This window comes from Callionymus lyra, chromosome 11 (assembly GCF_982586985.1).
Source record: "Callionymus lyra chromosome 11, fCalLyr1.hap1.1, whole genome shotgun sequence".
NCBI lineage: Eukaryota > Metazoa > Chordata > Actinopteri > Syngnathiformes > Callionymidae > Callionymus > Callionymus lyra.
The window spans coordinates 3,510,228-3,535,227 of NC_141828.1; the positions used below are offsets into that span (position 1 = coordinate 3,510,228).

At 44.6% G+C, this 25,000-nt stretch overlaps 1 protein-coding gene across 1 annotated transcript in view; it reads right to left on the reverse strand.

Moving 5' to 3' along the window:
* Nucleotides 1-25,000, reverse strand: part of camkmt (calmodulin-lysine N-methyltransferase) — a 139,798-nt gene that overhangs the window by 15,427 nt on the left and 99,371 nt on the right. Inside the window, exons 7-9 of the mRNA XM_087802547.1 lie at nt 24,380-24,446; nt 23,546-23,620; nt 4,418-4,481 (exon numbers count right to left, since the gene is read on the reverse strand). Of these exons, the coding sequence (XP_087658673.1) occupies nt 4,418-4,481; nt 23,546-23,620; nt 24,380-24,446 (206 nt within the window). The remainder of the gene's footprint in view (nt 1-4,417; nt 4,482-23,545; nt 23,621-24,379; nt 24,447-25,000) is intronic.

A 25,000-nucleotide genomic window follows, 5' to 3' on the forward strand; every position in this document is an offset into this window, starting at 1 on the left:
TCCACGACATCCACGACATCAACGACATCAACGACATCAACGACATCAACGACATCCACGACATCCACGACATCCACGACATCAACGACATCAACGACATCAACGACATCAACGACATCCACGACATCCACGACATCAACGACATCAACGACATCAACGACATCAACGACATCAACGACATCAACGACATCCACGACATCAACGACATCAACGACATCAACGACATCCACGACATCAACGACATCAACGACATCAACGACATCCACGACATCAACGACATCCACGACATCCACGACATCAACGACATCAACGACATCAACGACATCAACGACATCCACGACATCCACGACATCCACGACATCCACGACATCAACGACATCAACGACATCCACGACATCAACGACATCCACGACATCAACGACATCAACGACATCAACGACATCAACGACATCAACGACATCAACGACATCAACGACATCCACGACATCAACGACATCCACGACATCAACGACATCAACGACATCAACGACATCAACGACATCAACGACATCCACGACATCAACGACATCAACGACATCAACGACATCAACGACATCAACGACATCAACGACATCAACGACATCAACGACATCCACGACATCAACGACATCAACGACATCAACGACATCCACGACATCAACGACATCAACGACATCAACGACATCAACGACATCAACGACATCAACGACATCAACGACATCAACGACATCCACGACATCAACGACATCAACGACATCAACGACAACAACGACATCAACGACATCCACGACATCCACGACATCCACGACATCCACGACATCAACGACATCCACGACATCCACGACATCCACGACATCCACGACATCAACGACATCCACGACATCCACGACATCCACGACATCAACGACATCAACGACATCAACGACATCCACGACATCAACGACATCAACGACATCAACGACATCCACGACATCCACGACATCCACGACATCCACGACATCAACGACATCCACGACATCCACGACATCCACGACATCCACGACATCCACGACATCAACGACATCAACGACATCCACGACATCCACGACATCCACGACATCAACGACATCCACGACATCAACGACATCCACGACATCCACGACATTCACGACATCAACGACATCAACGACATCAACGACATCAACGACATCCACGACATCAACGACATCAACGACATCAACGACATCAACGACATCCACGACATCCACGACATCAACGACATCAACGACATCAACGACATCAACGACATCAACGACATCAACGACATCAACGACATCCACGACATCAACGACATCAACGACATCCACGACATCCACGACATCCACGACATCAACGACATCAACGACATCCACGACATCCACGACATCCACGACATCAACGACATCCACGACATCAACGACATCCACGACATCCACGACATCCACGACATCAACGACATCAACGACATCAACGACATCCACGACATCCACGACATCCACGACATCAACGACATCCACGACATCCACGACATCAACGACATCAACGACATCAACGACATCAACGACATCAACGACATCCACGACATCCACGACATCCACGACATCAACGACATCCACGACATCAACGACATCCACGACATCCACGACATCCACGACATCCACGACATCAACGACATCAACGACATCAACGACATCAACGACATCCACGACATCCACGACATCCACGACATCCACGACATCAACGACATCCACGACATCCACGACATCCACGACATCCACGACATCAACGACATCAACGACATCCACGACATCCACGACATCCACGACATCAACGACATCCACGACATCCACGACATCAACGACATCAACGACATCAACGACATCCACGACATCCACGACATCCACGACATCCACGACATCAACGACATCAACGACATCAACGACATCAACGACATCAACGACATCAACGACATCAACGACATCCACGACATCCACGACATCAACGACATCAACGACATCAACGACATCAACGACATCCACGACATCCACGACATCCACGACATCAACGACATCAACGACATCAACGACATCAACGACATCCACGACATCCACGACATCAACGACATCAACGACATCAACGACATCAACGACATCAACGACATCAACGACATCCACGACATCAACGACATCAACGACATCAACGACATCCACGACATCAACGACATCAACGACATCAACGACATCCACGACATCCACGACATCCACGACATCAACGACATCAACGACATCAACGACATCAACGACATCCACGACATCCACGACATCCACGACATCCACGACATCCACGACATCAACGACATCAACGACATCCACGACATCAACGACATCCACGACATCAACGACATCAACGACATCAACGACATCAACGACATCAACGACATCAACGACATCAACGACATCCACGACATCAACGACATCCACGACATCAACGACATCAACGACATCAACGACATCAACGACATCAACGACATCCACGACATCAACGACATCAACGACATCAACGACATCAACGACATCAACGACATCAACGACATCAACGACATCAACGACATCCACGACATCAACGACATCAACGACATCAACGACATCCACGACATCAACGACATCAACGACATCAACGACATCAACGACATCAACGACATCAACGACATCAACGACATCAACGACATCCACGACATCAACGACATCAACGACATCAACGACATCAACGACATCAACGACATCCACGACATCAACGACATCAACGACATCAACGACATCAACGACATCAACGACATCAACGACATCCACGACATCAACGACATCAACGACATCAACGACATCCACGACATCAACGACATCAACGACATCAACGACATCAACGACATCAACGACATCAACGACATCAACGACATCAACGACATCAACGACATCAACGACATCCACGACATCAACGACATCAACGACATCAACGACATCAACGACATCCACGACATCCACGACATCAACGACATCAACGACATCAACGACATCAACGACATCAACGACATCCACGACATCAACGACATCAACGACATCAACGACATCAACGACATCAACGACATCAACGACATCAACGACATCAACGACATCCACGACATCAACGACATCAACGACATCAACGACATCAACGACATCCACGACATCAACGACATCAACGACATCAACGACATCCACGACATCAACGACATCAACGACATCAACGACATCAACGACATCAACGACATCAACGACATCCACGACATCAACGACATCAACGACATCCACGACATCAACGACATCAACGACATCCACGACATCAACGACATCAACGACATCAACGACATCCACGACATCCACGACATCAACGACATCAACGACATCCACGACATCAACGACATCAACGACATCAACGACATCAACGACATCAACGACATCCACGACATCAACGACATCCACGACATCAACGACATCCACGACATCCACGACATCCACGACATCCACGACATCAACGACATCCACGACATCCACGACATCAACGACATCAACGACATCAACGACATCAACGACATCCACGACATCAACGACATCAACGAACATCAACGACATCAACGACATCAACGACATCAACGACATCCACGACATCCACGACATCCACGACATCCACGACATCCACGACATCAACGACATCCACGACATCCACGACATCCACGACATCCACGACATCAACGACATCCACGACATCCACGACATCCACGACATCCACGACATCCACGACATCCACGACATCCACGACATCAACGACATCCACGACATCAACGACATCCACGACATCCACGACATCAACGACATCCACGACATCAACGACATCCACGACATCCACGACATCCACGACATCCACGACATCAACGACATCCACGACATCCACGACATCAACGACATCCACGACATCAACGACATCCACGACATCAACGACATCCACGACATGTATGCACAATGTTCTGGGTTCTTTCAGAATTTGATTATTTTTCTATATATTTGAATCAATAATTTGTTTATTTAAAGGTTGAATTTGATCAAACATGATTCAATCAATAACCTTCAAACATTATAAACAACTAATGATGGAGGAAATAATTCAGTTTAAATGTATAAAAGTCATTCGTTCATCATCTGATATCAAAGTTAAGACACGGATTCATGAACGTTTGTGTCGCAGCAGGAGGTCACGATGAAGGTCACGATGAAGGTCAGGATGAAGGTCACGATGAAGATCACTAGACATGTTAGTGTGTGATGAAGGTGTGTTAGCGACACACACTCACGTCAGGCTGCAGAAGTCGACTGATGGCCTCGACCAGGCTGACTCGGTACTGGTCCAGAAACAAACTGTAGAAGAAAGAGAAGAGTTCAAAGGTCATGACCTTGTTTTCAACCTATTAAAATAAGTTGAAATCTGGACGAACAAGAGGTTACACACACTAGTTACACCTTAATATGTTTACACAGTTTGTGTGTGTGTTCACATCATTTCACAAGAGTGTAACTAAAGGATCTTCTTTAACCTCCAGTGTGTGTTGTGTGGATGTTGTGCGACACACACTCTTCACTGCAGGATGTGCGCACGGACGAGTGCAGCTTATTGTTCTTGAGACGAGTGTGAGTTTGTTTGAGTTGTGAGAAGTTCGTGTTATGATACGTTCGCCAAGGAGGGGTCGGACGTGACGCCGTCACTGGAGGTCAGAGGGAGGTCAGAGGGAGGTCAGAGGGAGGTCAGAGGGAGGTCAGAGGGAGGTCAGAGGAAGGTCGACGCGTCACGACGTCAGATTCAAACCAGTAACTGACGGAGTGAAGACAGGAGGAGCTGCTCGTCACAGACACATTGACATGATGTCAAAGGTCACCGCGACACCCTGGCAGCACTATTGTTCGCCCCCCCACCCAGACCTGTCCGTCATAACAAACGCAGGGTCAAAGGTCACTGCAGGGGTGGGCATGAGAACGCTGCTATATTGGTCGCACACGCGTGTGACATGCAGGATGTTGACCAGTGAGACGAGACAATGACATCATCAGCAGGGAGGGTTGAGGGTTCAAATCCCGGCTTTATGTACAATCAAACAAACACAGAGTATATTTTCATGTAAACTAAACATTCAAATTCTGAGAGACACGTGCTGTGTCTCAAATCACATACTTCTCTTAGTATACTAGAAGTTAGTATCATCAGGATAGTGTACGTACTAACTAGTAACTAATCCTCCACAGATAGTATGTCTCAAACATACTTCTCTTAGTATACTAGAAGTTAGTATCATCAGGATAGTGTACGTACTAACTAGTAACTAATCCTCCACAGATAGTATGTCTCAAACATACTTCTCTTAGTATACTAGAAGTTAGTATCATCAGGATAGTGTACGTACTAACTAGTAACTAATCCTCCACAGATAGTATGTCTCAAACATACTTCTCTTAGTATACTAGAAGTTAGTATCATCAGGATAGTGTACGTACTAACTAGTAACTAATCCTCCACAGATAGTATGTCTCAAATCACATACTTCTCTTAGTATACTAGAAGTTAGTATCATCAGGATAGTGTACGTACTAACTAGTAACTAATCCTCCACAGATAGTATGTCTCAAACATACTTCTCTTAGTATACTAGAAGTTAGTATCATCAGGATAGTGTACGTACTAACTAGTAACTAATCCTCCACAGATAGTATGTCTCAAACATACTTCTCTTAGTATACTAGAAGTTAGTATCATCAGGATAGTGTACGTACTAACTAGTAACTAATCCTCCACAGATAGTATGTCTCAAACATACTTCTCTTAGTATACTAGAAGTTAGTATCATCAGGATAGTGTACGTACTAACTAGTAACTAATCCTCCACAGATAGTATGTCTCAAACATACTTCTCTTAGTATACTAGAAGTTAGTATCATCAGGATAGTGTACGTACTAACTAGTAACTAATCCTCCACAGATAGTATGTCTCAAACATACTTCTCTTAGTATACTAGAAGTTAGTATCATCAGGATAGTGTACGTACTAACTAGTAACTAATCCTCCACAGATAGTATGTCTCAAATCACATACTTCTCTTAGTATACTAGAAGTTAGTATCATCAGGATAGTGTACGTACTAACTAGTAACTAATCCTCCACAGATAGTATGTCTCAAACATACTTCTCTTAGTATACTAGAAGTTAGTATGCATCAGGATAGTGTACGTACTAACTAGTAACTAATCCTCCACAGATAGTATGTCTCAAACATACTTCTCTTAGTATACTAGAAGTTAGTATCATCAGGATAGTGTTACTAACTAGTAACTAATCCTCCACAGATAGTATGTCTCAAATCACATACTTCTCTTAGTATACTAGAAGTTAGTATCATCAGGATAGTGTTACTAACTAGTAACTAATCCTCCACAGATAGTATGTCTCAAATCACATACTTCTCTTAGTATACTACAAGTTAGTATCATCAGGATAGTGTACGTACTAACTAGTAACTAATCCTCCACAGATAGTATGTCTAAACATACTTCTCTTAGTATACTAGAAGTTAGTATCATCAGGATAGTGTACGTACTAACTAGTAACTAATCCTCCACAGATAGTATGTCTAAACATACTTCTCTTAGTATACTAGAAGTTAGTATCATCAGGATAGTGTACGTACTAACTAGTAACTAATCCTCCACAGATAGTATGTCTCAAACATACTTCTCTTAGTATACTAGAAGTTAGTATCATCAGGATAGTGTACGTACTAACTAGTAACTAATCCTCCACAGATAGTATGTCTCAAATCACATACTTCTCTTAGTATACTAGAAGTTAGTATCATCAGGATAGTGTACGTACTAACTAGTAACTAATCCTCCACAGATAGTATGTCTCAAACATACTTCTCTTAGTATACTAGAAGTTAGTATCATCAGGATAGTGTTACTAACTAGTAACTAATCCTCCACAGATAGTATGTCTCAAATCACATACTTCTCTTAGTATACTAGAAGTTAGTATCATCAGGATAGTGTACGTACTAACTAGTAACTAATCCTCCACAGATAGTATGTCTCAAACATACTTCTCTTAGTATACAAGAAGTTATTATCATCAGGATAGTGTACGTACTAACTAGTAACTAATCCTCCACAGATAGTATGTCTCAAACATACTTCTCTTAGTATACTAGAAGTTAGTATCATCAGGATAGTGTACGTACTAACTAGTAACTAATCCTCCACAGATAGTATGTCTCAAACATACTTCTCTTAGTATACAAGAAGTTAGTATCATCAGGATAGTGTACGTACTAACTAGTAACTAATCCTCCACAGATAGTATGTCTAAACATACTTCTCTTAGTATACTAGAAGTTAGTATCATCAGGATAGTGTACGTACTAACTAGTAACTAATCCTCCACAGATAGTATGTCTCAAACATACTTCTCTTAGTATACTAGAAGTTAGTATCATCAGGATAGTGTACGTACTAACTAGTAACTAATCCTCCACAGATAGTATGTCTCAAATCACATACTTCTCTTAGTATACTAGAAGTTAGTATCATCAGGATAGTGTACGTACTAACTAGTAACTAATCCTCCACAGATAGTATGTCTCAAACATACTTCTCTTAGTGTACTAGAAGTTAGTATCATCAGGATAGTGTACATACCAACTAGTAACTAATCCTCCACAGATAGTATGTCTCAAACATACTTCTCTTAGTATACTAGAAGTTAGTATCATCAGGATAGTGTACGTACTAACTAGTAACTAATCCTCCACAGATAGTATGTCTCAAACATACTTCTCTTAGTATACTAGAAGTTAGTATCATCAGGATAGTGTACGTACTAACTAGTAACTAATCCTCCACAGATAGTATGTCTCAAACATACTTCTCTTAGTATACTAGAAGTTAGTATCATCAGGATAGTGTACGTACTAACTAGTAACTAATCCTCCACAGATAGTATGTCTCAAACATACTTCTCTTAGTATACTAGAAGTTAGTATCATCAGGATAGTGTACGTACTAACTAGTAACTAATCCTCCACAGATAGTATGTCTCAAACATACTTCTCTTAGTATACTAGAAGTTAGTATCATCAGGATAGTGTACGTACTAACTAGTAACTAATCCTCCACAGATAGTATGTCTCAAATCACATACTTCTCTTAGTATACTAGAAGTTAGTATCATCAGGATAGTGTACGTACTAACTAGTAACTAATCCTCCACAGATAGTATGTCTCAAACATACTTCTCTTAGTGTACTAGAAGTTAGTATCATCAGGATAGTGTACATACTAACTAGTAACTAATCCTCCACAGATAGTATGTCTCAAACATACTTCTCTTAGTATACTAGAAGTTAGTATCATCAGGATAGTGTACGTACTAACTAGTAACTAATCCTCCACAGATAGTATGTCTCAAACATACTTCTTTTAGTATACTAGAAGTTAGTATCATCAGGATAGTGTACGTACTAACTAGTAACTAATCCTCCACAGATAGTATGTCTCAAACATACTTCTCTTAGTATACTAGAAGTTAGTATCATCAGGATAGTGTACGTACTAACTAGTAACTAATCCTCCACAGATAGTATGTCTCAAATCACATACTTCTCTTAGTATACTAGAAGTTAGTATCATCAGGATAGTGTACGTACTAACTAGTAACTAATCCTCCACAGATAGTATGTCTAAACATACTTCTCTTAGTATACTAGAAGTTAGTATCATCAGGATAGTGTACGTACTAACTAGTAACTAATCCTCCACAGATAGTATGTCTCAAACATACTTCTCTTAGTATACTAGAAGTTAGTATCATCAGGATAGTGTACGTACTAACTAGTAACTAATCCTCCACAGATAGTATGTATCAAATCACATACTTCTCTTAGTATACTAGAAGTTAGTATCATCAGGATAGTGTACATACTAACTAGTAACTAATCCTCCACAGATAGTATGTCTCAAACATACTTCTCTTAGTATACTAGAAGTTAGTATCATCAGGATAGTGTACGTACTAACTAGTAACTAATCCTCCACAGATAGTATGTCTCAAATCACATACTTCTCTTAGTATACTAGAAGTTAGTATCATCAGGATAGTGTACGTACTAACTAGTAACTAATCCTCCACAGATAGTATGTCTAAACATACTTCTCTTAGTATACTAGAAGTTAGTATCATCAGGATAGTGTACGTACTAACTAGTAACTAATCCTCCACAGATAGTATGTCTCAAATCACATACTTCTCTTAGTATACTAGAAGTTAGTATCATCAGGATAGTGTACGTACTAACTAGTAACTAATCCTCCACAGATAGTATGTCTCAAATCACATACTTCTCTTAGTATACTAGAAGTTAGTATCATCAGGATAGTGTACGTACTAACTAGTAACTAATCCTCCACAGATAGTATGTCTCAAATCACATACTTCTCTTAGTATACTAGAAGTTAGTATCATCAGGATAGTGTACGTACTAACTAGTAACTAATCCTCCACAGATAGTATGTCTCAAACATACTTCTCTTAGTATACTAGAAGTTAGTATCATCAGGATAGTGTACGTACTAACTAGTAACTAATCCTCCACAGATAGTATGTCTCAAACATACTTCTCTTAGTATACTAGAAGTTAGTATCATCAGGATAGTGTACGTACTAACTAGTAACTAATCCTCCACAGATAGTATGTCTCAAACATACTTCTCTTAGTATACTAGAAGTTGGTATCATCAGGATAGTGTACGTACTAACTAGTAACTAATCCTCCACAGATAGTATGTCTCAAACATACGTCTCTTAGTATACTAGAAGTTAGTATCATCAGAATAGTGTACGTACTAACTAGTAACTAATCCTCCACAGATAGTATGTCTCAAACATACTTCTCTTAGTATACTAGAAGTTAGTATCATCAGGATAGTGTACGTACTAACTAGTAACTAATCCTCCACAGATAGTATGTCTCAAATCACATACTTCTCTTAGTATACTAGAAGTTAGTATCATCAGGATAGTGTACGTACTAACTAGTAACTAATCCTCCACAGATAGTATGTCTCAAACATACTTCTCTTAGTATACTAGAAGTTAGTATCATCAGGATAGTGTACGTACTAACTAGTAACTAATCCTCCACAGATAGTATGTCTCAAACATACTTCTCTTAGTATACTAGAAGTTAGTATCATCAGGATAGTGTACGTACTAACTAGTAACTAATCCTCCACAGATAGTATGTCTCAAACATACTTCTCTTAGTATACTAGAAGTTAGTATCATCAGGATAGTGTACGTACTAACTAGTAACTAATCCTCCACAGATAGTTCGTCTCAAATCAAACTCTGCTGCTACACACTAACAGGAAATGACGCGACAGCTTCTTCTTCTACTACTATTTAACGATGGTTTCAACCAGCTGTAGGAACACTAGCGACACCTGCTGGCAGCATGTTTGGTTTGGAAGAAGAAATAAAGAAAAAATATGAGAATCGAAATATTAGCGAGATATTTAAGCTGGTATCAGTGTATTTAGTGTAGAAAGTGTCCATCGATTCATACTCAGTTTTGTGGGTGTTTTAGTAACAATCTAGTGTGTATGGAACTTTACATACTAAGAATTGAGACGCACTTATGCACTAAAAATACTAACTTTGAGTACACAAGTATGTGATTTGAGACACAGCAACGGATTAAAAGACAAGTGGAAGAAAAGAAGGATTGAAGAATCTCTCTCTCTCTCCCTCCCTCTCTCTCTCCCTCCCTCCCTCTCAGCAGGGGTCTCTGCTGACAGTGGGAGATGTAATTAATCAGAGTGGAAGCTTCGTTGTTGACCTTTTCTTATGTGATCACTATGAAGACATTTATCGTTTGTCCATCACTCACTCCCTCTCTCCCTCTCTCTCTCTCTCTCTCCCTCCCTCTCTCTCTCTCGTCCACCTCTGCAATTACGACACATCAAAGGCGAACACAGCAGATAAAAGGACGAGACCATCGTAGCCTCAGAAAACACTTGGATTTAGACTCTAATACAAATTCATTCTTTATCCCTTTACCTTTAACTCAAGTCTCTCCTTCGTCAAGTCTTTCCTCATCAAGTCTCTCCTCATCAAGTCTCTCCTCATCAAGTCTCTCCTCATCAAGTCTCTCCTCATCAAGTCTTTCCTCATCAAGTCTTTCTTTCCTCATGTCTCTCCTCATCAAGTCTCTCCTCATCAAGTCTTTCCTCATCAAGTCTCTCCTCATCAAGTCTCTCCTCATCAAGTCTTTCCTCATCAAGTCTCTCCTCATCAAGTCTCTCCTCATCAAGTCTTTCCTCATCAAGTCTCTCCTCATCAAGTCTCTCCTCATCAAGTCTCTCTTTCCTCAAGTCTCTCCTCATCAAGTCTCTCTTTCATCGAGTCTCTCTTTCATCGAGTCTCTCTTTCATTGAGTCTCTCCTTCGTCAAGTCTCTCTTTCATCGAGTCTCTCCTTCATCAAGTCTCTCTTTCATCGAGTCTCTCCTTCGTCAAGTCTCTCTTTCATCAAGTCTCTCCTCATCAAGTCTCTCCTCATCAAGTCTCTCCTCCTTCATCAAGTCTCTCCTCATCAAGTCTCTCCTCATCAAGTCTCTCCTCCTTCATCAAGTCTCTCCTCATCAAGTCTCTCCTCATCAAGTCCCTCCTCATCAAGTCTCTCCTCATCAAGTCTCTCCTCATCAAGTCTCTCCTTCAACAAGTCTCTCCTCCTTCATCAAGTCTCTCCTCATCAAGTCCCTCCTCATCAAGTCTCTCCTCATCAAGTCTCTCCTTCATCAAGTCTCTCCTCATCAAGTCCCTCCTCATCAAGTCTCTCCTTCATCAAGTCTCTCCTTCATCAAGTCTCTCATCATCAAGTCCCTCCTCATCAAGTCTCTCCTCATCAAGTCTCTCCTCATCAAGTCTCTCCTTCAACAAGTCTCTCCTCCTTCATCAAGTCTCTCCTCATCAAGTCCCTCCTCATCAAGTCTCTCCTCATCAAGTCTCTCCTTCATCAAGTCTCTCCTCATCAAGTCTCTCCTCATCAAGTCTTTCCTCATCAAGTCTCTCCTCATCAAGTCTCTCCTCATCAAGTCTCTCCTCATCAAGTCTCTCCTTCATCAAGTCTCTCCTCATCAAGTCTCTCCTCATCAAGTCTCTCCTTCATCAAGTCTCTCCTCCTTCATCAAGTCTCTCCTCATCAAGTCCCTCCTCATCAAGTCTCTCCTTCATCAAGTCTCTCCTCATCAAGTCTCTCCTCATCAAGTCTTTCCTCATCAAGTCTCTCCTCATCAAGTCTCTCCTCATCAAGTCTCTCCTTCATCAAGTCTCTCCTCATCAAGTCTCTCCTCATCAAGTCTCTCCTTCATCAAGTCTCTCCTCCTTCATCAAGTCTCTCCTCATCAAGTCCCTCCTCATCAAGTCTCTCCTCATCAAGTCTCTCCTCATCAAGTCTCTCCTTCATCAAGTCTCTCCTCATCAAGTCTCTCCTCATCAAGTCTTTCCTCATCAAGTCTTTCTTTCCTCATGTCTCTCCTTCATCAAGTCTCTCCTCCTTCATCAAGTCTCTCCTCATCAAGTCCCTCCTCATCAAGTCTCTCCTCATCAAGTCTCTCCTCATCAAGTCTCTCCTCATCAAGTCCCTCCTCATCAAGTCTCTCCTCATCAAGTCTCTCCTCATCAAGTCTCTCCTTCATCAAGTCTCTCCTCATCAAGTCTCTCCTCATCAAGTCTCTCCTTCATCAAGTCTCTCCTCCTTCATCAAGTCTCTCCTCATCAAGTCCTTCCTCATCAAGTCTCTCCTCATCAAGTCTCTCCTTCATCAAGTCTCTCCTCATCAAGTCTCTCCTCATCAAGTCTTTCCTCATCAAGTCTCTCCTCATCAAGTCTCTCCTCACCAAGTCTCTCCTCATCAAGTCTCTCCTCATCAAGTCTTTCCTCATCAAGTCTTTCTTTCCTCATGTCTCTCCTCATCAAGTCTCTCCTCATCAAGTCTTTCCTCATCAAGTCTCTCCTCATCAAGTCTCTCCTCATCAAGTCTTTCCTCATCAAGTCTCTCCTCATCAAGTCTCTCCTCATCAAGTCTTTCCTCATCAAGTCTCTCCGCATCAAGTCTCTCCTCATCAAGTCTCTCTTTCCTCAAGTCTCTCCTCATCAAGTCTCTCTTTCATCGAGTCTCTCTTTCATCGAGTCTCTCTTTCATTGAGTCTCTCCTTCGTCAAGTCTCTCTTTCATCGAGTCTCTCCTTCATCAAGTCTCTCTTTCATCGAGTCTCTCCTTCGTCAAGTCTCTCTTTCATCAAGTCTCTCCTCATCAAGTCTCTCCTCATCAAGTCTCTCCTCCTTCATCAAGTCTCTCCTCATCAAGTCTCTCCTCATCAAGTCTCTCCTCCTTCATCAAGTCTCTCCTCATCAAGTCTCTCCTCATCAAGTCCCTCCTCATCAAGTCTCTCCTCATCAAGTCTCTCCTCATCAAGTCTCTCCTTCAACAAGTCTCTCCTCCTTCATCAAGTCTCTCCTCATCAAGTCCCTCCTCATCAAGTCTCTCCTCATCAAGTCTCTCCTTCATCAAGTCTCTCCTCATCAAGTCCCTCCTCATCAAGTCTCTCCTTCATCAAGTCTCTCCTTCATCAAGTCTCTCCTCATCAAGTCCCTCCTCATCAAGTCTCTCCTCATCAAGTCTCTCCTCATCAAGTCTCTCCTTCAACAAGTCTCTCCTCCTTCATCAAGTCTCTCCTCATCAAGTCCCTCCTCATCAAGTCTCTCCTCATCAAGTCTCTCCTTCATCAAGTCTCTCCTCATCAAGTCTCTCCTCATCAAGTCTTTCCTCATCAAGTCTCTCCTCATCAAGTCTCTCCTCATCAAGTCTCTCCTCATCAAGTCTCTCCTTCATCAAGTCTCTCCTCATCAAGTCTCTCCTCATCAAGTCTCTCCTTCATCAAGTCTCTCCTCCTTCATCAAGTCTCTCCTCATCAAGTCCCTCCTCATCAAGTCTCTCCTTCATCAAGTCTCTCCTCATCAAGTCTCTCCTCATCAAGTCTTTCCTCATCAAGTCTCTCCTCATCAAGTCTCTCCTCATCAAGTCTCTCCTTCATCAAGTCTCTCCTCATCAAGTCTCTCCTCATCAAGTCTCTCCTTCATCAAGTCTCTCCTCCTTCATCAAGTCTCTCCTCATCAAGTCCCTCCTCATCAAGTCTCTCCTCATCAAGTCTCTCCTCATCAAGTCTCTCCTTCATCAAGTCTCTCCTCATCAAGTCTCTCCTCATCAAGTCTTTCCTCATCAAGTCTTTCTTTCCTCATGTCTCTCCTTCATCAAGTCTCTCCTCCTTCATCAAGTCTCTCCTCATCAAGTCTTTCCTCATCAAGTCTCTCCTCATCAAGTCTCTCCTCATCAAGTCTCTCCTTCATCAAGTCTCTCCTTCATCAAGTCTCTCCTCATCAAGTCTTTCCTCATCAAGTCTTTCCTCATCAAGTCTCTCCTCATCAAGTCTCTCCTCATCAAGTCTCTCCTTCATCAAGTCTCTCCTTCATCAAGTCTCTCCTCATCAAGTCTCTCCTCATCAAGTCTTTCCTCATCAAGTCTCTCCTCATCAAGTCTCTCCTCATCAAGTCTCTCCTCATCAAGTCTCTCCTTCATCAAGTCTCTCCTCATCAAGTCTCTCCTCATCAAGTCTTTCCTCATCAAGTCTCTCCTCATCAAGTCTCTCCTCATCAAGTCTCTCCTCATCAAGTCTCTCTTTCATCGAGTCTCTCCTTCATCAAGTCTCTCTTTCATCGAGTCTCTCCTTCGTCAAGTCTCTCTTTCATCGAGTCTCTCCTTCGTCAAGTCTCTCTTTCATCAAGTCTCTCCTCATCAAGTCTCTCCTCATCAAGTCTCTCCTCCTTCATCAAGTCTCTCCTCATCAAGTCTCTCCTCATCAAGTCTCTCCTCCTTCATCAAGTCTCTCCTCATCAAGTTCCTCCTCATCAAGTCTCTCCTCATCAAGTCTCTCCTCATCAAGTCTCTCCTTCAACAAGTCTCTCCTCCTTCATCAAGTCACTCCTCATCAAGTCCCTCCTCATCAAGTCTCTCCTCATCAAGTCTCTCCTTCATCAAGTCTCTCCTCATCAAGTCTCTCCTCATCAAGTCTTTCCTCATCAAGTCTCTCCTCATCAAGTCTCTCCTCATCAAGTCTCTCCTCATCAAGTCTCTCCTCATCAAGTCTCTCCTTCATCAAGTCTCTCCTCATCAAGTCTCTCCTCATCAAGTCTCTCCTTCATCAAGTCTCTCCTCCTTCATCAAGTCTCTCCTCATCAAGTCCCTCCTCATCAAGTCTCTCCTTCATCAAGTCTCTCCTCATCAAGTCTCTCCTCATCAAGTCTTTCCTCATCAAGTCTCTCCTCATCAAGTCTCTCCTCATCAAGTCTCTCCTTCATCAAGTCTCTCATCAAGTCTCTCCTCATCAAGTCTCTCCTTCATCAAGTCTCTCCTTCATCAAGTCTCTCCTCATCAAGTCTCTCCTTCATCAAGTCTCTCCTCATCAAGTCCCTCCTCATCAAGTCTCTCCTCATCAAGTCTCTCCTCATCAAGTCTCTCCTTCATCAAGTCTCTCCTCATCAAGTCTCTCCTCATCAAGTCTTTCCTCATCAAGTCTTTCTTTCCTCATGTCTCTCCTTCATCAAGTCTCTCCTCCTTCATCAAGTCTCTCCTCATCAAGTCCCTCCTCATCAAGTCTCTCCTCATCAAGTCTCTCCTCATCAAGTCTCTCCTCATCAAGTCCCTCCTCATCAAGTCTCTCCTCATCAAGTCTCTCCTCATCAAGTCTCTCCTTCATCAAGTCTCTCCTCATCAAGTCTCTCCTCATCAAGTCTCTCCTTCATCAAGTCTCTCCTCCTTCATCAAGTCTCTCCTCATCAAGTCCCTCCTCATCAAGTCCCTCCTCATCAAGTCTCTCCTCATCAAGTCTCTCCTCATCAAGTCTCTCCTTCATCAAGTCTCTCCTCATCAAGTCTCTCCTCATCAAGTCTTTCCTCATCAAGTCTCTCCTCATCAAGTCTCTCCTCATCAAGTCTCTCCTCATCAAGTCTCTCCTTCATCAAGTCTCTCCTCATCAAGTCCCTCCTCATCAAGTCTCTCCTCATCAAGTCTCTCCTTCATCAAGTCTCTCCTTCATCAAGTCTCTCCTCATCAAGTCTTTCCTCATCAAGTCTCTCCTCATCAAGTCTCTCCTCATCAAGTCTCTCCTTCATCAAGTCTCTCCTTCATCAAGTCTCTCCTCATCAAGTCTCTCCTCATCAAGTCTTTCCTCATCAAGTCTCTCCTCATCAAGTCTCTCCTCATCAAGTCTCTCCTCATCAAGTCTCTCCTTCATCAAGTCTCTCCTCATCAAGTCTTTCCTCATCAAGTCTCTCCTCATCAAGTCTCTCCTCATCAAGTCTCTCCTTCATCAAGTCTCTCCTCATCAAGTCTCTCCTCATCAAGTCTCTCCTCATCAAGTCTCTCCTTCATCAAGTCTCTCCTTCATCAAGTCTCTCCTCATCAAGTCCCTCCTCATCAAGTCTCTCCTCATCAAGTCTCTCCTTCATCAAGTTTCTCCTTCATCAAGTCTCTCCTCATCAAGTCTCTCCTCATCAAGTCTCTCCTTCATCAAGTCTCTCCTTCATCAAGTCTCTCCTCATCAAGTCTCTCCTCATCAAGTCTTTCCTCATCAAGTCTCTCCTCATCAAGTCTCTCCTCATCAAGTCTCTCCTCATCAAGTCTCTCCTCATCAAGTCTCTCCTTCATCAAGTCTTTCCTCATCAAGTCTCTCCTCATCAAGTCTCTCCTCATCAAGTCTCTCCTTCATCAAGTCTCTCCTCATCAAGTCTTTCCTCATCAAGTCTCTCCTCATCAAGTCTCTCCTCATCAAGTCTCTCCTCATCAAGTCTCTCCTTCATCAAGTCTCTCCTCATCAAGTCTCTCCTTCATCAAGTCTCTCCTCATCAAGTCTCTCCTCATCAAGTCTCTCCTCATCAAGTCTCTCCTTCATCAAGTCTCTCCTCATCAAGTCTTTCCTCATCAAGTCTCTCCTCATCAAGTCTCTCCTCATCAAGTCTCTCCTCATCAAGTCTCTCCTTCATCAAGTCTCTCCTCATCAAGTCTCTCCTTCATCAAGTCTCTCCTCATCAAGTCTCTCCTCATCAAGTCTCTCCTCATCAAGTCTCTCCTTCATCAAGTCTCTCCTCATCAAGTCTTTCCTCATCAAGTCTCTCCTCATCAAGTCTCTCCTCATCAAGTCTCTCCTCATCAAGTCTCTCCTTCATCAAGTCTCTCCTCATCAAGTCTCTCCTCATCAAGTCTCTCCTCATCAAGTCCCTCCTCATCAAGTCTCTCCTTCATCAAGTCTCTCCTCATCAAGTCTCTCCTCATCAAGTCTCTCCTCATCAAGTCTTTCCTTCATCAAGTCTCTCCTCATCAAGTCTGTGTGTGTTAAAATGTATATTTAGGTGTGTGTTAAAGTGTGTATGTGTACGTGTGTATTGTTGTAAAGAAAAGATTTCAACCCCTTTTAATTGACTTGATGTTGACCTTTGACCTGTAGACTTCACTGAGGTCAGAGGTCAACATGATCTTTGCGTCGTTAAGATCAAACATGAAGATAATGGAAGTCAAGTCATGTTTGATCTCGTCTTCACTTTTATCTCCAGTTTAACTCGTGGATGAAAGTCTTTGTCATTTCCTGTCAGTCCCAGTGTGCCGGGGTCACGTCGATCCAAGCGTGACAACCATGTAAAAATTGTCCAGATCTTCACTGACAGACGGACTAATTGTTGTGTTTATGTTTCTGCATCCATTTCAATCTGAGCTTCTTCGCTCGTCTCTTGTCAACGAGCAATTATTTGCAATTTGCCTAAAGTCGTCCATTTGCTGCGACATCGAGCGTAAAGATGGAGAGTGAGAGTCCTGCTGCTACACAACACTACACACCACTACACAACACTACACACCACTACACAACACTACACACCACTACACAACATTACACACCACTACACAACACTACACACCACTACACAACACTACACACCACTACACAACACTACACACCACTACACAACACTACACACCACTACACAACACTACACACCACTACACACCACTACACACCACTGCATAACACCACTACACAACACTACACACCACTACACAACACTACACACCACTACACACCACTACACACCACTACACACCACTACACACCACTACACACCACTACACAACACTACACACCACTACACAACACTACACACCACTACACACCACTACACACCACTACACACCACTACACAACACTACACACCACTACACACCACTACACACCACTACACACCACTACACACCACTACACACCACTACACAACACTACACACCACTACACACCACTGCATAACACCACTACACACCACTACACAACTCCTTGATTTTCTTGAACTCCTGTGTTGTTCTCAGTTTTATCTTGATCTTTAAAATATATACTTTTTTGAGTATTGTTTTGATTGTTTAAGCGCTTTGTGACCCTGGTCTGGAAAAGCGCTATATAAATAAATATTACTTACTTACTTACTTACAACACTACAAACACTACACACCACTACACAACACATCACTAATACACAGATGTGTGTGTGTACAGGTGTGTGTATAAGTATGTGTGTATAAGTGTGTGTCTATGTATAGGTGTGTGTGTGTACAGGTGTGTGAATAAGTGTGTGTGTGTGTGTGTGTATAAGTGTGTGTGTGTGTACAGATGTGTGTATAAGTGTGTTTGTGTGTGTGTATAAGTGTGTTTATGTGTGTGTATGCGTGTGTGTGTGTGTGTGTGTGTGTGTGCATGTGTGTGTGTACAAGTGTGTGTATGCGTGTGTGATTGTGTGTGTATAAGTGTGTGTGTGTGTGTGTGCAGGTGTGTGTATAAGTGTGTGTGTGTGTACAAGTGTGTGTATGCGTGTGTGTGTGTGTGTGTACAAGTGTGTGTGTTTGTATACATGACAATGTCGTGTATACCAAGGGTGTGTGTGAAGCGTCAGTGCAGTAGAACTGTGGTAGTAGTGCTCGTAGCTAGTGCATGTTGCATGCCACTTCTGCTTGCTTCCTTCTGCTTTCAGCTACGGCCACCGGCTAGCCTCTCCACCACCAAGACTCCTACAGTGCCTCCTCGCGGCCACACACGGAAACTGGGTATCTCGCGGTCCCAGGCTAAACTGTAGGAGATCTCGGAGCAGCAGTGGGCCCTAGAGAGAAGGCGTGCAGGCCCACCGGTGTGTGGACACGCCCTGGCGCCTCTCAACCACTGCCCCAGCCTATGGGTAAATAGCATGGGCAGATGGGGCTCATAGCCATGGTAGGCAACCCATCTAGGAGAAGGACACTTCGACCAAAAACCTGTGGAGATAACCCGCATCAGGCAGTCACCAACAGACCGGTGTTCTGGCAGCTTTCTGCAACTCTCTCCCACTGAAGGTCGTCGTGCTTCGCACGCCACTGGAGAATGTAGGGGGGAACCAAGACAGTGAGGGCAGAGACTGCGCGCCACTGCCCTCACTATAATCTACTCTCTTGCGCAGGCCTGCTCCAAATACCCCACCCCATTCCCACCCCCCTATAAGAAGTCCTGCGGCGATAGGGAAGGGCGGTAGGTACAGGTCAGGATGTGACTGGGAGTATCTAGCCCAACCCTGCACGCTAGGCGGCGTGAGATAGATGGTCGCACAGGAGTGGGATGGAACAGTGCTCCTCTCCGGCAGCTCCTCACGCGACTGAGCAGCTCCTCCCTGCTCACCCTGAGAGGGAGGGGCCTAGAAAAGGTGGCCTAAAAAAGGTCTGTTCCACTTAACCCTGGCAGCCTGCCGCAGCTGCCGGGTCATCCCTTTACGCGGTCGAAAATATAAGCATAAGAAAACCCGCATCAATCTCACCATTGCAACCTGGAACGTCCGCACTCTTTTGGATCTGGGTGATGACTCCTATCGTCCCCGAAGAAGAACAGCGCTGGTTGCACACGAGCTGCAGAGATACAACATCGATATCGCAGCTCTTAGCGAAACCCGTTTCCATGGCGAGGATTCCATAACAGAGGTAGGAGAAGGCTACACCTTCTTCTGGAGGGGGCTTCCAGAAGGCTCCCGCCGCCTCCATGGTGTAGGTTTTGCTGTGCGCTCAAGCCTGCTTCAGAGAATTCCTGAATCCCCGACCGGCATCAGTGAAAGACTGATGACCTGGCGAATTCCACTCACCAACAACCGTCATGCCACTCTCATCAGTGCATACGCCCCAACACTGGATGCTGACCCTGAGTGCAAGGAACTATTCTATGCCTCCCTGCACTCCGCCATAAATAAAACCCCCCCTACCGACAAGCTCATTGTCCTTGGGGATTTTAACGCGAGAGTGGGCTCTGACGGTGTGCTCTGGAAGGATGTGCTTGGGCAGCACGGTGTTGGTAAGCTCAATGAGAATGGTCTTCGCCTCCTCACTCTCTGCTCTGAGTATCGGCTGGTCATCACCAACACCTTGTTCCAAATGAAGAACAAATTCAAGAGCTTCTGGCAGCACCCCCGCTCTAAACACTGGCACCTCCTTGATTATATCATCGTCCGCCAAGCTGACAGGAAGGAGGTGCGAGTCACAAGAGCCATGCGTGGAGCTGACTGTTGGACTGACCACCTCTTGATCAGAACCAAACTCACCCTGGAACTCTGTCCTCCACTGAGGAAAACACCACCCTGTAAGAAGCTCAATTGCGATGCACTGAAGTCCCTGAACTCAGTCAACCAGCTCAGGGAACAGATTGCTTTACAGCTGTCCAATCTCCCTGAAGCACCAGTCGTTCCTTACATCAACTCTACCTGGAGCACTCTGCGCACTGCTATCTACCAGGCGGCAGTAGAGTCTGTAGGGTACACCAGACGGCGACACAAAGACTGGTTTGATAATAGCGCACCAGGTATCCACAACCTACTTCAGGCAAAGCACAAGGCCCTTGCAGCTCACCTTTCCAACCCCAAATCCACCTCGCTGAAGGCCCACTTCACCAACATTCGGGCAGAAACCCAGCGCACCCTCAGAGCCATGGAGAATGACTGGTGGACAAAGAAAGCACATGAGATCCAGCATCACGCGGACACTAACAACTCCCACGCTTTCTATGACGCCATCAAGGTCATCTATGGCCCAAAGAGGAAAAACATATCTCCGGTCAGATCAGAAGATGGTACCATCCTGTACAAGGACAAACAACAGATCCTGGACAGATGGGCTGAGCACTTCAACACCCTGCTGAACACCTCATATCCAACCAGGATGGACACACTTGCTGACCTCCCATGCCTCCCAACCGTCACAGATCTGGATTCCTCCCCCAGCTTTGCTGAAGTACGAAAAGCTATCGCTGGCCTGAAGAACAATAAGAGCCCGGGGCTTGATGGAATCCCGGCAGAAATACTGAAGCATGGCGGATACCTGCTCACCCGCAGACTACACGAACTGATCAGTACCATCTGGTCATCTGAAGTCATCCCGCAAGATTGGAAGGATGCCAACATCATCACAATCTTTAAGCGCAAAGGTGACAAAGCAGACTGCGGTAATAGCAGGGGCATTTCCCTCCTATCGGTTGCCGGAAAGGTGCTAGCACGGGTGATGCTCCTTCGACTAGCATCTCATGCTACTGATAACATCCTGCCCGAATCCCAGTGTGGTTTTAGGCAACAGCGCAGCACCACTGACATGATCTTTGTTGCTAGACAGGTACAGGAAAACTGCAGAGAACACTGCAAGGACCTGTACCTAGCTTTCATTGATCTGTCCAAGGCCTTCGACACAGTAAACCGGGAACTGCTGTGGGATGTGCTGGGGAACCTGGGGGTTCCACCAAAGTTCAGGAACATCTTGCGGCAGTTCCATGATGGAATGCAAGCCTGTGTGAGTGTTGGTGGCCAGCAGTCTCCCTTCTTCAGTGTGGATGTAGGGGTCAAGCAAGGGTGTGTCCTAGCCCCTACCATCTTCAACATTTTCCTCTCCACCGTCACCATCCTCTCTCACAAACTCCTGGACCCAGCAGATGGGGTACAGATACAGTACAGACTGGATGGCAACCTCTTCAATATTCGGCGCCATCAAGCCTTCACCAAAACCACCAACCAACACATCTTAGAGCTACAGTATGCAGATGACTGTGCTCTCCTTGCCCACTCACCAGAATCCCTACAGCGTGCGTTAAACGTGGTTGCATCCATCTACAGCGCCATTGGTCTCCAAATCAACATCAGGAAAACACAGATAGTTGTCCAGGAGTTCACCCACCAAACACATGTGCGTACCTTCACCCTCGATGGTCATCCCCTTGCCATCGTCCCTCACTTCACCTACCTAGGCAGCATTCTGTCCCCCTCCTGCAACATTGATGATGACATCCAGGTCCGAGTCGGTCTGGCCTCCGCTGCCTTTGGCAGGCTTAGCTCCAGGGTATTCCACAACAGGAACCTCACCAGCTCCACCAAAGCAGCTGTGTACAAGGCGGTCTGCCTCTCTACACTGCTGTACAGGTCGGAAACCTGGACACCCTACCAGAGGCACATAAAAACACTAGAGGCCTTCCACATCCGCTGCCTTCAAAGGATCCTGGGTGTGTCCTGGGAAGACAGGGTGCCACATGCTGATATTCTTGAACGGACCAACACACCTACCATCGCCGTGCTCCTTGCAAAGAAACACCTGCGCTGGGTTGGGCATGTGATCCGTATGCCTGCCCACCGCCTGCCCAGGCAAATCCTCTACGGCCAACTTCTGGATGGCCAGAGATCTGCTGGTGGTCCAAAAAAGCGCTTCAAGGACCATCTTAAAACCCTCCTGAAGCATTGCAAAATTTCACCTGCACCACTAGAGTCCCTGGCTGCTGATCGCTATACCCGGAGTTCCTCCTGCCACCAGGGAACTGCTCACCTTCAGGAGCAAGCCACAGAGAGGAGGATACGGCGACGTGCACTGAGGCATCAGCCTGCTACAGGGCCCACACCCTCCAGTGCCACGTACCTCTGTCCCTCCTGTGGCAAAACCTGCGGATCCCGCATCGGCCTGCACAGCCACATGGCTATGCACCGCCGCAACACACCCCAATAAATGTCTATTCATTAAAATTGGAGCAACGTCATCATCGTTATCGATGGACTGCCATAAAAAAAATAAAAAAAATTGTATGCGTGTGTGTGTGTACAAGTGTGTGTATGTGTGTGTGCGTGTGTAAGTATGTGTGTGTAAGTGTGTGTGTGCGTGTGTGTGTGTGTATGCGTGTGTGTGTGTGTGTATGCGTGTGTGCGTGTGTGCGTGTGTGTATGCGTGTATGCGTGTGTGTGTGTGTGTATACCTACCAATCAGCACAAATGATGACATCAAAGTGATTCTCCAGTGATGTGATCGTTGACTCACAATCCCATCGCACAACCCTACAAAACAAAAACATTGAATAGATTTCAGGACAGATTTAAACAATCTTGTTAAGTCTGACGTCACTTCCTGTTCGAGCAAACAGCAGCATGTCACTTCCTGTGAGTCCCTTGTGTGAGTCCCTTGTGTGAGTCCCTTGTGTGAGTCCCTTGTGTGAGTCAATTGTGTGAGTCCCTTGTGTGAGTCCCTTGTGTGAGTCCCTTGTGTGAGTCACTTGTGTGAGTCACTTGTGTGAGTCCCTTGTGTGAGTCCCTTGTGTGAGTCCCTTGTGTGAGTCCCTTGTGTGAGTCAATTGTGTGAGTCCCTTGTGTGAGTCCCTTGTGTGAGTCCCTTGTGTGAGTCACTTGTGTGAGTCACTTGTGTGAGTCCCTTGTGTGAGTCCCTTGTGTGAGTCCCTTGTGTGAGTCCCTTGTGTGAGTCCCTTGTGTGAGTCACTTCCTGTGAGTCCCTTGTGTGAGTCCCTTGTGTGAGTCCCTTGTGTGAGTCCCTTGTGTGAGTCCCTTGTGTGAGTCACTTCCTGTGAGTCCCTTGTGTGAGTCCCTTGTGTGAGTCCCTTGTGTGAGTCCCTTGTGTGAGTCCCTTGTGTGAGTCACTTGTGTGAGTCCCTTGTGTGAGTCCCTTGTGTGAGTCCCTTGTGTGAGTCCCTTGTGTGAGTCCCTTGTGTGAGTCACTTGTGTGAGTCACTTGTGTGAGTCACTTGTGTGAGTCCCTTGTGTGAGTCACTTGTGTGAGTCACTTGTGTGAGTCACTTGTGTTACCTGCTCCATATCTTTGTCGAGCCAAATGTTCCTCTTTGTTTGTTTCTCTCGACGACGTCACGAACATCTGGACAGAAACTTAAGGACAAAAGTGTCTTTTTCGTCACGAACTTCATCGAGTTCTACTGTGTCGTGTTGTTCTCAGATCACAGAGATCTACCGAGAGATCTAAAGAGATCTACAGAGATCTAAAGAGATCTACAGAGATCTAAAGAGATCTACAGAGAGATCTAAAGAGATCTACAGAGATCTAAAGAGATCTACAGAGAGATCTAAAGAGATCTATAGAGATCTACAGAGATCTACAGAGAGATCTAAAGAGATCTATAGAGATCTACAGAGATCTACAGAGATCTACAGAGAGATCTAAAGAGATCTACAGAGATCTAAAGAGATCTACAGAGATCTAAAGAGATCTAAAGAGATCTACAGAGAGATCTAAAGAGATCTATAGAGATCTACAGAGATCTACAGAGAGATCTAAAGAGATCATTGTCGCACGAGTCATTGTCGAACGAGTCACACAAAAACCAAGTGTGTTTAAAAATGATCACAAACAGCAACACAACATTTGTATGATAGTTAAATATATTTGAATCACAACAACACATGTGTGTAATT